Source organism: Pygoscelis adeliae, unplaced genomic scaffold (assembly GCF_000699105.1).
Source record: "Pygoscelis adeliae isolate BGI_AS28 unplaced genomic scaffold, ASM69910v1 Scaffold14, whole genome shotgun sequence".
In the NCBI taxonomy this organism is placed as follows: domain Eukaryota; kingdom Metazoa; phylum Chordata; class Aves; order Sphenisciformes; family Spheniscidae; genus Pygoscelis; species Pygoscelis adeliae.
The window spans coordinates 19,643,753-19,658,152 of record NW_008825109.1 but is presented as its reverse complement, the minus strand read 5'-3'; the positions used below and the strand labels follow the sequence as shown (position 1 = coordinate 19,658,152).

The 14,400-nt window shown below is 34.8% G+C and overlaps 1 protein-coding gene across 1 annotated transcript in view; it reads left to right on the top strand.

The window, feature by feature from the left end:
* Window positions 1-11,293, top strand: part of SMARCA1 (SWI/SNF related, matrix associated, actin dependent regulator of chromatin, subfamily a, member 1) — a 29,306-nt gene extending 18,013 nt beyond the window's left edge. The window contains exons 18-23 of the mRNA XM_009327818.1: window positions 1,440-1,562; window positions 3,126-3,258; window positions 4,230-4,348; window positions 4,547-4,759; window positions 10,008-10,118; window positions 10,825-11,293. Coding sequence (XP_009326093.1) covers window positions 1,440-1,562; window positions 3,126-3,258; window positions 4,230-4,348; window positions 4,547-4,759; window positions 10,008-10,118; window positions 10,825-10,896 — 771 coding nt within the window. The 3' untranslated portion in view covers window positions 10,897-11,293. The remainder of the gene's footprint in view (window positions 1-1,439; window positions 1,563-3,125; window positions 3,259-4,229; window positions 4,349-4,546; window positions 4,760-10,007; window positions 10,119-10,824) is intronic.
* Window positions 11,294-14,400: the final 3,107 nt, after the last annotated feature.

Genomic DNA, 14,400 nt, shown 5'->3' with positions numbered 1-14,400 from the left:
GGAAAGAAAGTATTCCATTAATGCTCCAACAAATAAGCATGAGAGAATTACTAATGTTGACAGTATGCATGTAAAAAGAGGTGTTTCTGTCCTGGTAATGAAACCTGTCAGACTGGATAGGTCAAACATGAATACTTGTTGTCTTAAAAACTTAGTATGACCGTTTACTGGTGGTGAAAGTGATAAATATGATTAAGTTTTTTCTGCTTTGAAATGGAAGTATAACTTTCCATCTGAAGAGAGTTTATTATTAAAACTGAAGACTGCCATAAATAGTATCAGAAGGTATTAAATAGGTAGAGACCAAGCTCTATGTGTCAGTCTTAACTTAAACCACCAAAGCCAAGAAAATTTCTTTGCCAGATGTTAAAAACAACTCAACTTCCTTTGCCTTTTTCTGCAGAAATATGTAAGGTATACAAAATCTTTACTGGATACTGGTTTCTGACCTGTTTGCTGTTGTGTGGTATGGAATTGCAATACACAGTTTAAAGGTCATAAATACTAAACTGGTGTCAGTGTGGAGAGGGACAGATAAAATGTTGCTAGGCCTTGTTTACATAATGTTGTCTGGTCCTTGCTTTGGCAGTATGCATAGCTTTATAGTAAACCTGGCAGAACTTAGTATCTCATTGTACTTACATCCAACGGATTATAATGTTTTATAAGAGAGCAGATCCTTAGCTAATGAAAAGTGTCACTGAAATCAGTGAACTGTGACAGCTTACACTAGGTGAGGCTCTGCTTCTCACAATATCCCCGAGTCATTGTGTGTAGAAGTGGTAGGCACAGGGCATAACAAAATTATAACACACATTTGACAAAATCTAGTCCTATTTTTGGGAAGAAGGGTTTAAGCAATAACAGTCGAATCTAGGTAAAACACATTTGGTAACTGTTGTACAGATCAGTGCTTTAATATTTAATAGTTGGAAAAAAGTATTTTACCATTTACATGTGTTCTGCGGTGTTTTGCACTGAAGTTTCTTGAAGAAAAAGTGAACAGGACCCTTTTGTTACTTATAGGTGAAGATAAACTTTACATTAAGAGCCTGTGAGACAAGAAGGAAGAAGCATAGATAAATGACAGTATTTGATACATCACCTTGTCTTGGAGGATAATATTTTCAGTTTTGCAACAGTTTTGTAGATACTGATGAAAATATTCTGGTAGTTATTTTAAAAAATATTTTTATTGTGATTTGGTTTCTTCAGGGTAGCCAAGGTGTGGGGTGCTTGATTTTTTTGTTGTTGTTTGTTTTTGTTTGGGTTTGGTTTTTTTTTTGTTCTGTGACAACAAATGCTTAGTGGGTGTGGACTATATCAGTCCTGTGAGATCTAACGTGGTTATAAATTGTAAACCAAGGTTTGATAGAAAAGTGTACAGTATCTTTAATAACATTGCTGCACTACTGCTTATTGATACCCCTGATTTTTAGGTCCCCAGGAATCCTGACCTCCCAAATGCAGCTCAGGTACAAAAAGAGGAACAAAAGAAGATAGATGAGTCTATGCCTCTGAATACTGAGGAAACTGAAGAGAAAGAAAAGCTTCTAACACAGGTAAAATAAAACCAGCCAAAGTATTTAATCATACATTTTTTACTAGTATGGAATAGAAATACTAATAATGATAAATATGCACAGGAAAGCTACACGGATGTTACAGAAAGGACACAACACGTAATGATTTTGCTTGGGTTTGCTTTGAGGGACCTTTCCTGTCCTTGAACAAGTTCACGTCTTAGTCACCTACTATTTCCTTGAATGTCTGCACCATTTCTGAGGCAAGGACTTTTATAGTAGATGCACTACCCAGCAATACATGCAGAAATCCAATCAGTCGGTTTCTCGTATATGCATCTACCTTGTATGTTTTTTTTTTATCAAAAAGTGGTTGAATCAGAGAGGACAAGCCTCTACCTAAGACATGTCACATCCATTAATTTTATCCCAGTTGGGTTGTTAAGCATGTTCCTTTTATACTGGGACTGAATCCCTGTCACTGGCTAGTTTCTTGACTTTTTGGACTGTTATCCTGCTGAGTAGGCTTATTAAAAGCTAATTGTTAAGAGAAAGGTGTGTCTCAAAAAGTAACAGGATTTTTTGATTCAGAGAATTTTCTGTAAAAGAATTGGGCGTAGTGTACCTTGAGAAGAAATTTGCAAGGTTGCAATCTGACTATTAATTTCACCTGTTTATAGCAGAGGAAATATTTAAGCTGGTGCTGATATGCATGTCAGTACTGCTGTTAATGATTAAAAATAAATATTTGTATTGTGTATGTTAGACTGCTTGTAAAGATGCTATCTAATTGTGGAGTGAGCTTATTCAGCTGGAGAACTGACAGAGTTCCTTGTAAATGTATTTCTGTGATGAAAGAAACTCAATGCACTACAAATTGCTGTTCAGGCATGTGATTTTCTTGTTTGTTTGTTCTTGATGTTTTCTCCTTTCCCTGTCTTTCAATTGTAATGTCTCATTCTTGGATGATGTTTTTGTGCATTGCATCTCACCTAACTGTTGTTCAGTTTTGGATTCATTTCTTCGGTACATAATAAATTTTCTGTTTGACAGTGCTATAGAGTTTCCATTTGATTGCATCTTTTTGGATTAGCGATTGTTTCTTGACATACTTGTGCTTTCATCGAACTGTTTGTCTGGTTCAGGGTTTGTAAATGTCTGAAGTAGGAGCTCTTGCTTTAGATACTTGCAATACTCTAAGAACTTGTAATGACACTTGCATTGGTGCACCCTATACTCCTAAGATATTTGTTGCTTGTATCTGCTGAAAGGTGACTAAAATAAAGTTACAGTTACCTGTCATTGAGCTTGTTTCTCCAAAGAAATACCACATAAAAAGTTTAAAAAGAAAGAAGAGTAAAAAGCTCTTACTAATGTATGTGGAGTCATGCACAAAAATAACTCTTTAGACTTTTAATGATTCAGTAATAAACCCTGGATAATACAAGTTTATGGAAATCCTGAAAGATCATTAACCACTGTAATTATGTGACATTGCAGAGACATTGCCAATTGGAGCAAATGATACATACATAAAACAAAATTTTGTAAAATATTTCCCTTCTACCTAGTAATGCCTGCTTGATCTATTGCTGCTTACAGGGTTTTACAAACTGGAATAAAAGAGATTTTAACCAGTTTATTAAAGCTAATGAGAAATATGGTCGTGACGATATAGACAATATTGCCCGTGAGGTGGAGGGAAAGTCACCCGAGGAGGTCATTGAGTATTCAGGTTTGTGATATTTTGAAATGTATTTCTTAATCGCGTGGTATCACCATCATTTTTGCTACGTGTTCTTTTAAAATTACAGGATGTAGAATTCGGATGTGTATAAGAACAATTTTTTTTTTTAAAGTACATGATGGTTCTTTTCAGAATACTTAATTCTGTTAAAAAAGGTTGCATTTGCAGCATATAAATATGCCTTCAGCTGCCTTTATCCCTCCTTATCAAAATTTAGAACTTGGCATAGTTAATTTACATTGACAATTTGGTCTTGTGGAATCATAAAGTTGCCTTATAGTGGCAATGTGATTCTTTATGCTGTGAGTATATATGCTATTTTAGATAGTACACTGTATCTTTTGTATTTACATAATGCTTTTTAATTTGTACAGAATTCTTCCTCTTTCATCCTTGCATTTAATTTTACTAAATGCCTTCATAAAATTTAACTTTTCAATGTTCTTCCTATAGCTTAAAAAGGAAGAGCTCCACAAGAGCTCAAATTCAAAGTGTTGAATTTAGTTTGGGTTGGCTAAAAGAAGTCACTGGAGAAGCCAGCAATTACTAGCTTTTATAACAGATAGACTAAGTAGTCTCTGACCTTAGAGATAGCTAGTGAAAATTGAAATATGAATATTTCACTGCTAGACTAGCAGCTCTAACCTGTTTCACCATTGTTAAGAAAAGCTATCCTTAAAAGTAATTTTTTTCAGTTTTACATGACTACAATTAATTATGTTGAATGTAAACTTTGTAACAGTTGTTACTAAACCTTTGCTTATAGTTAACTTTTAAAGACATTGAGTAAAGGGTCTGTGCAAGTTTATTTCTTGGCTAGCGTAGTAAAAGGGAGAGCATTAGCAAATCTTTTAAGATTTAATGGAACCACAAACTGCATTCTTTTTTTTTTTGCTGGAGTAAAGTAGTAAGAGTAGAGGAAAAGATTTTATTTTACAAATTATGTTTTGCGTTTATAGCTGTTTTCTGGGAACGTTGTAACGAACTACAGGACATTGAAAGGATTATGGCTCAAATTGAACGAGGAGAGGCAAGAATTCAACGGAGGATCAGTATCAAGAAAGCCCTCGATGCCAAAGTAATCATTGCAGGTTTTTTGTTTTCTGCAGCTGACTTCTTTCAAATTCCTTCAGAAAAGGAATAGTTGGGGAGGGGAGTTCTGTCTTTTTATACAGCATATATAGTATACAATGTATCAGTAATCTACGCTAATATGTAATAAATCCTCGATGTAATATTGTATGTTTAATAGTCCTTATTTTTGTTTTGCATTCAGATTGCAAGGTATAAAGCACCTTTTCATCAGTTGCGTATTCAGTATGGAACAAACAAAGGGAAAAACTACACAGAAGAAGAAGACAGATTTTTGATATGCATGTTACACAAGATGGGCTTTGACAAAGAAAATGTGTACGAGGAACTAAGGCAGTGTGTGCGCAATGCTCCTCAGTTCAGATTTGACTGGTTTATCAAATCTAGAACTGCAATGGTAGGTATCAGTTACAGGAACGAAGTGAAGTGTCTTGTTCCTTTTTTTTAAGCACCATCACATAAAACTTGGATTTGTGCCGGAATATTGGAGTCTAGGAAACAAGTGCTGAAAGAATAACTTTGTTTTTTATTCTCATTTCTAGTTTTTAATGAAATAACCTTTTCCCTTAGTACAGCAAATAACACAATACAGCTGAAACAAACAGATTAGAAAACCTGCCAAGCTGAAGTCCCATGTTACCCAAAGGGATTAATGCAGAGGTAGACTATCCTTACAAATACCCTTGTTACTTTTATTGCAAACTCAAAGTTTTACCAAACACAGTTTCTTAAAATATGACTGCTTTTCAGAATTATTGGACAATATTATTGGACAAAGACTGAAAACGCCTGAATTATAGACTGGGAGGAAAGAACAGCTTTTCTAATATTGGTACTTAATTTCTAAAAGCATGAGGAAGTTTAGTGATTCATGTCAGAATTAATCATTGAAGCAATTAGTTTAAAATGCACTTGTAGTTGTGCATAAGGATTATCACATACAAGTGCTTAAATCTTTTTAGTTATACTTTTCTGAATATTTTGGTCATGCTTAGAGAATATAAGTTTGATAGCAAGTAGACTAGTACTTTGAATTTTAGCTGTATTTCTTTTCCTTTCTCTGTCTGAACAGCAGAGCCATTCTTTTTTAATTTAGTCATTAAGTGGGAAGTGATAACACTAACAGAAGCTTTGGTGGTTGCAAATAATAAGCTACCAACTTCAGAATATGGGACTCCTTTAATGATAAAAAGCTGTTAGCTCTGCTCTGGAATTTTTGCTCAGATCTCCCCTGGTTCAGTTCCTTTTTCTTAAGAGTAAAATTTGCAGGTCTGTGCACCTTATGTAAGAAACACGTGCATTTTCATGTGAACATATTTATATGGGAAAAATGTACTTCCAAAGTTTTTTATAATACTGGAAATAACTTCATCTTACTCACTTGCAGTGAGTGAGAGCTGGAATATTTATTTTTGTCCGCGTGAATACAAAACCATAATGGTCACGGCTGATACAAAAGAGTGGAGCACACAGTCCCTTATACAGCTGTCATAGATTCTCCCCATTGTCTTGTAAGCAAATTTCTAATTAAATGCTATGCTGCAGTGATGTAACTTAAATGTCATTTCATATACAAATCTGGATTTTTTTAGTAGTTTAGCAATTGCAGAACCACTGTGCATTATTGTTTACTGTCCTCATTTCCTGGCCTTAGGATTTGTTTGTAAAATGTTCTCTCAGAGTTCTGGGTACTGTACTAAGAATACATAAAACATAAGATAAAATATTTAAAATGTGCATTTGAACAGGTGGGAGTATTTGCTTTTCCCAGTGCTACTTATAATTATGCAATACAATTTCTACTTGATATTTCAGCAATTAAAGTGTTTCTGGATAGTGCAGCAGTTAGCCCTTAATTAAAAAGAATTACAACCTTCACTTGCTAAAATGTCTGTTTGAAGAAATACTGGATTTTAAAATTATGTCCATAAAGAGAGAAACCTCCAATATTTAGTCTATTAGGAAGTTTCTTCTAAGTTGTCTATGGAGGAATCCATTTAAGTAAATCATAGAAATGGGTACTAGAAACTAAAAATGTAGCTTAACATTTAATATTAGTTGACATATAGTTAAGTCAGGGGTGGAGTTAAATATTCAATTTAAATCTTCTTGCAGATCCTTATGTTCACTATAATTTTCTTTTTAAAGGGGATAGGAAGCATTTGCTAAAGTGTAGAAATGTGTTCTGTGGTGTCTAATGCTGAAATTGAGGCACTGGGAATATAGTGAATCTTTTGGCTTATGTTTTCTCTTAAAATTCTATCCATTACTATTAATATTTTTAGGTTTTTTGCTATTACACAGTTGAAAAAGAATAGTATGAAAATACAAAGCTAAAGTAATCTTTCACTTTCAACGTGCATTTAATTTTCTTCAGTGTTCTAAATTGTCATGATAGGTATGGTTTAGTAGTTTATAACTGCCAATCACTGATGTATTTTATGTATTCAAATACCCTGACATTTGTGGAAGTATTAATTTCTGTGGGTCCGTTTTGCACTAGCTTGGTAATTTTTATGAAGAAACATGCTGGAAAGTTATTTGATACCAAGAATAATGAACCAGGTATAAATACAAATCTTTATAAAGCTGTAAATAGTAAGTTCAGTGAAAGTGGATAAAACTTCTTAGACTACTCAAATTCACATGTGATCTCAAAATTACCCTTTATTACATTCAGACTGATACGAAACAAGATAGAAGGGGCAGCATAATTCTGAAAAGGACCTACCAGGCTCTTCAAGAAAACTTTGTTTACTAACCACTAGATGTCTCTTGAATTCCATAGAAATAGCTAATGTATCTTCCATCTTTTTATTTCTGTTTCTTTTCCTTCTGAAGATTTCTCTTTGGAAAACAAAAATTCTGCTTCATTTATTTATTCCAAAACCAGATGGTTTACCCAAAATGTAAATTTTCAGAGATGGAGGGTGCCTGAACTGTAATGTTTTTTTTTTAACTGGGCACAGAGGTTTAAATTTTTAAGTGTAGTTGCTATTGTTCTTTTATTTCTGTCCATGCAGGAAGAATGCAAAATATCATGGCAGTAGTGAATCATGTATCTGTTTTCTGAAGTCATAAATTATGCATATTCTCTTTTACCTTTCTGCAAACCCTACCCAGTATAAGACAAATGACTCCTTTGTAAATACAGGAATATATGGGCCTGTTGACAGAGCTTAGGACTGCTTTCACTCCCAAGTCAGCATCTCTGCCTTCGGTTGTGCAGAAGGTGATAGTTCAGTGCTCCCGTCTTATTTATTGCAATACTAGTCTTTATAGCTATGAAGGGGTGAGCAAAGTACATCTTATCTCTTTCCATCCTAAAGAGAAAAGTATCAGGCCACACTGAATAAAATCTCATCTCTAAAGGTGCAAGGCATTTTAAACTCTAAGTGTATTTTTATAGTAATAAAATGGAATGGATCAGTCCATATTGAAGTTTCAGTAGCTCAATGCAGGATTTATCATGCAGATTCTTTCTGATGGTAGGTGTAGAAGAAACCCGTGTGCATGTCACATCTTACTGTCAACTGCTTCTGTGATTCTCCACAGAAAATTGGTTTTGTGTCCATCCTCTGTCCACAGCATGTTGTTCTGGAGTAGTAGTCCATCTGGAAAGTCTAACCATGAACCTGTACACTTTATTAAATGTATGTATTTATGCAAGCATTTTTCCCTAGGAAAGAGGAGGATTTTTCTTAGTGCCTTAGGCAAATAGATCAAGGTTATTTCTTAGTCTTTCTGATTAATGGCTTGTCTTGAATTTAACACAAACCAGTTTCTCATATACTAGAAAAGATACAGCTCGTTGTTATTATGGAGCAGCTCGTCATTAGTCTTTACCTACAGCTCCTAAGTCTTTGAGTGCAATGTACACAAATTTAAATCATGTAAAATGCTTCTGACATGTTGACAATCATCTTTCTACTTTGGTCTTTTACTTTTTACCATCTCTATTCGTCTGTAGAGTGTAGGTTTTGGGGACAGGTGCTCTTTTGTTCTGTGTTTGGGGATGCAATGTATGTTGGGATGGCTTGCACTCAAGTTTTGTCAGACTTGTTGCTTTTTTATCTAAAAACTGTTGTGTGGGCAGAATTTGAGGGTTTTTATTGGTTGAAGTGAGAGTATTTTAGCTCCAGCAGGACTGTCACATTCCAGGGCACAAGCATGGTGCCCTCATTTATGGTTGAACCTGTACTGGAGGGGCGTGGGGTTACTTTTACGTGGATGTGGTAGAAATGACTCGTTATAATACTCTGTTTGCAAAACTACATGCATGAGACTGGAACGTTTCCAGTAGGCAGTTGTAAAGAAAAATGTCCTGAAGAAATTTTTCTTTTTGTGGTAAAAAAAATTCATGTGGTGGCAGGATTCTCTGTGTCTGTTCTGAATTACACAGCTTTTACCCAAGGCCATGGAGCACCCTTCGTAGAGGAATCTGTGGAAACTATAAAACTTAAGGAATGTGGTTAAGCTTGAGGGTCTCAAAGATGAGTCATATACTTGGCTGTTTCAGAATGTTCAGGATCAAGAAAGCGTGCGGGCTGCATCGTTTTCCGTCACGTAACATGATGGCTGAGGCAATGTACAGGCTACAGATGCTGAGAAAATAGAGACTAATTCCAGGGCAAAAAGGTCACCTGTTCACTTCATTGCAAATAGACCAGCTGTAGGTTAAGATTTATGCTACTAGGTAATTTTAGGATAGCTTGTGGTTCAAAAATTGCTTCACTGAATTTAATAGAGATAAGACATATTTTTCCGGCTTTTTTTCCTCAGAAGAAAGCTTCCTGCTTTGAGTTGGAAAGAAAAAACCATGGAATTGCTGTTCTCAATGTACATAGAACATACTGAATAATTATAGTAGAAATGAGTGCTATTATGTATTTGGTAAGAGATCTTTTTTTTTTTTAGATGGGATACAAGAAGCTGTCCCAGTCAAATGAGTTCTATTAACCAAGCCAACTGTTATTAACTGCAATGCAGATACTTTTAGAGTTGTATTGGAAATATTTTTTAATGTTTAAATGACCTTATGGCATTTAATCTTGATCACTTTCAGATGACTTGGAAGTCTTGATGCTAAAAGCATTTAGGGCCTGCTACCTTTTGGGTGCTGTTTGACTAAAAATACAACAGTGAGTTCATGATTTAAGACTAGATAGATTTTTGCCAGTTTGGAGCTCTACAGTGTCTTACCGCAAAAAAACTAGTCTGTGCGCCAGAGAAAAATATCGCTTAAGATACCTTTGATTCCTTTTCTCTCTGCTTTAAAGATATACTTGAAGACCTCTTTTCCTAAAATCTGGCGTAGTATGCTGGCAGGCTATAATTTGCTTCATCTAAACAAGATGAAAGATCAGATCAGTCTTTTGGGGTGTCAGTTTGGAAGATACAGACAATCCTTGAAAACTCCTTGTCAGGAAGTTGAATATTTCAGTAAATCTCTCTCTGTTTATAAAGAAGGTTACACTAAGGTAAAGACAGATGAACAATAACTAAGCTAATCTTATTAGTACATGAATATTGAATGTTTCTGGAAAACTTAAGTGTTTTGGAATTCAATAATTTTAAACATATTTATGTAAATGAGGGAATTTGTATAATTTATTTAGAGAATTTGATGTTTTCTGTTTCCTTAGGAGTTTCAGAGACGCTGCAATACTCTCATATCATTAATAGAAAAAGAAAATATGGAAATTGAGGAAAAAGAAAGAGCTGAAAAGAAGAAAAGAGGAGCAAAAGTTACAGCGGTATGTTTAGCAGCACTTACTGTACTTCTAGTGGGGCAGAATTCAATTACATTTTGTTAGAAAATGAAAAAGATAATTGTAGCCACTGATTGTTTTAGTATAAACCATTAGTTGAGAGATTAAACTGAAATATTTGTCTATTCACAGCTCTCCTAGATTTTATGAAGGTATTCCCAATTCGTAGTATTTTGGGGCTTTTTTTTTTTTTGAGAAGAGTCTTCTGTTTAAGTAGCAGAGGAAGACTTTTTAAGAAAACGTAGCACTGCCCTCTTTCTACCTACATATTTACATCATACGTTTGCTTTAATTTAATCTTAGATTGTTATTCCTCCCCTACATAGTAGTTCCTGGAAGAAGAAATGATAAGAAGTGCTTCTTTTATTTTGAAGAGTTGTCATCTTTAGAACAGAATTGTGTATAAGTCAAGGTCCTGATCTTTTCATCCAATTCATGGTATGTGTGGTACCTGTACCATTGAGACCATGTAATGATTTCAAGAAGATAAAAAGGGTAGCAGAATTAAGTGTCTAAATCTGGGATTTTTGTTTGCCCTTCCATTATATCCTACAAAGCTGAATTGTAATATATAATACATTAGGGCCCCTTATCTTCTTTTTGAATAGTTAATCATGTACTTCAATTTCTTTTTTTAATAATGCCACCATTTTGTTGAATTTATAAAATATTTTTTTTCTTCCCTTTTTAGTCACAGAAGAGAAAAGCAGATTTGGCTACTGAGAACTCTGGAAAAAAAGATGCTAAGAAAGTGAAGTCGTGAACCTGAAAACAATGCTAAATGTAAAACTGCCACTTTCTTCTCTCCATCTACAAGTATTAATTGCCAACTTCTTTGTATTCATGGTACTGTCCCCCAAATCCCATGGTTTAATTTTGCAGATTTTGTATACTTTACAATGTCTTTCCTTATCTAAAATGTGTAGCTTTATATCTTATGCATTCCAGTATTTTTGTGTACTGTATTTTGTGAGTTTCATGTCTTCGGCCAAATTCACTCAGTCCTTGTTTTTTTTGAAGCTTGTGCTGAGGTTTTAGCTTTTATATGTTTTATATGCTGCTGCTTTGAAAGAAAACCTAGATTCTATAGCTGTATTATTGTTGTTTCATATTTTAAATTTATATGGCTGTTGGAAAATAAACTGACTTAATTATTTGAAGAGAAATATACTTCACCTTTGTTTTCCCTACCCTCTCTCCTTTTTTTGCATAGCTACATTTAGAGTGAATGTTAAGGTTTGTATAATTGTGCCTTCATCATCGATGAGAATTTTTTCCAGAGGAGTACTTAGATAGGATCAGGAGCATGACAGAACAAAAAAAAATCTAATTAGACTGGCATCCTTGTTTGCTGTCAAACCACGACAGCATTAAAATGACATTTTGCTCTGAAATGTTTGGAAGCAAAGCCAGCAAATACTTACGTGTTTTTTTTCCTTCTTTATCACTGGTTTCTGCTGGGCTTCGTACATGCTTAAACAAAGGGTGAGGTGTTTTTCAGAATGACCTCTAGATGAACTTTCCTATGCCTAATAAACTGAAGTAGTCAACTAACAGCTGCTTTTTTAAGTAACAAACAAAATAATTCATCTGCTGGTTGGTAGGCTGCTCAGCTGTGCTGCCTTGTGTGAAAAGATCTTTGTTGCTCTAATTATCTCTGCTAACTTTCTGCTTTTACCTTTGATTCAATATGTCAGTCAGAAGCAATGGGGATATGTTATGGAGTGCTCCTTTATAGTATTTCTATTTTAATGAAGGGATGAAAGTGTTGGATGTATGATTTTTTTGACTTTGCAGGAATGGCCTTTATTAAGCAGGTTCATAGTTTCTGCTCACCTTGGAGTCTCTGCCTTTCCTGGATCAGTAGAACAGTGACTGTGACATCTAATGTTTTACTTTAATCTTCTGTCTCTGATCTGGTGTTTAGTATGGACCTTGCTACAGTGAGACATGCCCTCATAATGTCAAGTCTAGATTAATGCAGTGTGCTTTACATGGTACTTCCCTTGAAGACTACTTGTAAATTTCTTCTAGTGCAGTTTGCTTCCTTCTGTGGTTTGAGGTGTTTTGAGATGAAAAAAACTCTTTAATCTCTTTGTATTTCATGCTTTGCATTGGCTACCTTCTTCTGTATTGGTAAAATTCAGGACTTCTTATAAAGTTCTTGAGTCTTAGGACAGAGTTCTGCCCCTATTCTTCTATGTCATTTAAAACATATTGGAATGTCTTTGAAGTTTTCTGGGATTAATCTCTAAGCTTGATGAGTGATTTCCAGCCTTTCTTGATAGTCTGTGTTTTCAGGTTTGGGGCAAAATGGGTGTGATGACTTGGTTGAGCATTTTGAAAGATTAATAATTTGATTTCGTATTTTGGAATGGAGCTTTTGTTTGGGGACAAAGTTATTAATTATTTTACTGGGCTTTTATTTGTAAGACTTGTAAAAAAGGCTATTCATCTGTTGAGATTCATCTGATGAGTTGAGAGCTACATCTAATAACGATGTGGCACAACTTTCAGACAGAAGGTTAGTGATGGGTGTCAATGCATGCTTTTACATGAGTATGCAACCCAGATGGGAAAGGTCTGCTCAGAAGAGAAGGATGTCTTTTCGAATAATATTTTTGGTATTGGAGTAGTTGACATCCTGCTTTATCCCTGGGAGAAGGACATCCCGTGTAATTGTGGGCTGGAAAAAGGCTGTGCAGCTACATACGTACATAATCACAAATCCCTGGAGCATTGCTTCTCATAGAGAGAGGAAGATGCTTTGTTTACATTTGCTTTTCGGCTCCCATGTCACTCAGTAAGTTTATGGCCTGAAATTATAAAAACAAGTAAAGAGAGGAGGGAAATAAAGGCTGGAAGAGCCAATTGAATTTTTATTGAATCACATGGCTAGGTCTAGACCTTATTCCATTGCTTCTATTTAGCATCAGGTGAATATTTTAATGTTTTAAGTCTTTGAAATAAGTGTATTCTGGTTTTGTTTATTGTAGATTAGCTTTGTTTGACTTGCATGTTTTTGTGTATCCAGTTTCTCTGTGTTGCAAAGTGTATGGGAAGTCTTAAAATGGTAATATCTCAACTTGTTCTTTTATGCATATTTCTTGGTTTGAGTTACCACTTGAGTTAATGTTCACTTTTCTCTTCCCTCAATGACATGATATACTAGCTATATAGCAAAAGATGATGCAATTGTTCTTCCAGATATTATCCTCTTGATCAGACAGCTTCTCTGAAGAATAATAGATGCTCCCAGGAACTATCTGTTATCTCTTACAGTCTGTAGTTCCTAGTTACACTGAATGTGCTGTTGAACAACAGTCCTTGAGAGCACTTGTACGCTGTATACTAGTTCCTCAGCATATTGAGTCTTCCCATCCATCACGTCCCACAGTGATAACTAAAGAAAATTGCTAACAGCTGCTGGTCAGGATTAAAGTAAAATGGATCTTTCTTTCCCTTTTTTGTTCTTCTAGTTGCAGATATACACACAGTATGTGCCTAGCAGTATCTAAATGATGTGCTGCTGTGACTCAAAATTAGATGGACTGAAATAAAGGAATCTTCATACTTTTAACTACTATTTTCTTAGGTGAGGAATACTGTTTGTAAGAAATTTGTAAGCACTGAATGTGATGTGATACAAAACTTCTGAAAAGTATGGGCCTTTAGGCAATTTGATAGTTGCCAAAAAAATTACATGATATACAATTTTGAAGATAATTTGTTGTTTCCTTTTGAGTAGACAACTAAAATTTGATTGTGTTAGCATTAGGCTTGAAGAAAGAAAAAGTAGTCATCTAGCACCTTGCACACATCGGGCAGTGCACATAACATCCTGGGAGAGGTCACAACAGTTGTGTTCTTCTTTTCACATATTCATCGCTTTCAAATCATTAGGCCTTTTATTTTTGAGTTATGTTAGTGATGATACTAAAAGTCACACAGCTGACCATCTTCATTATATTTAATTTCAATGTATTACAATGACATAGAGAAGGAATGAAGCTTTCTCCCTGCTGGTAATATTAGACCATCTTTAGATACTGTTTGCACAAGTAGCATTACTATACTAAAATACTAAGTAAGAATTTTTTCTTGTAGGTTAGCATTGCTTGTTTGATTTAGTGCTAATGCTGGTTATGGTTTTAAAAAAAACCCCAGCTTTCACTCTTTGAGATCATAAGCAAGGGGTGCAATGTACGGAAGTTAATCAGAATCTTTCTAAATGCCTGATGGAAGTAACTTCCGTTACGCAGCTCCT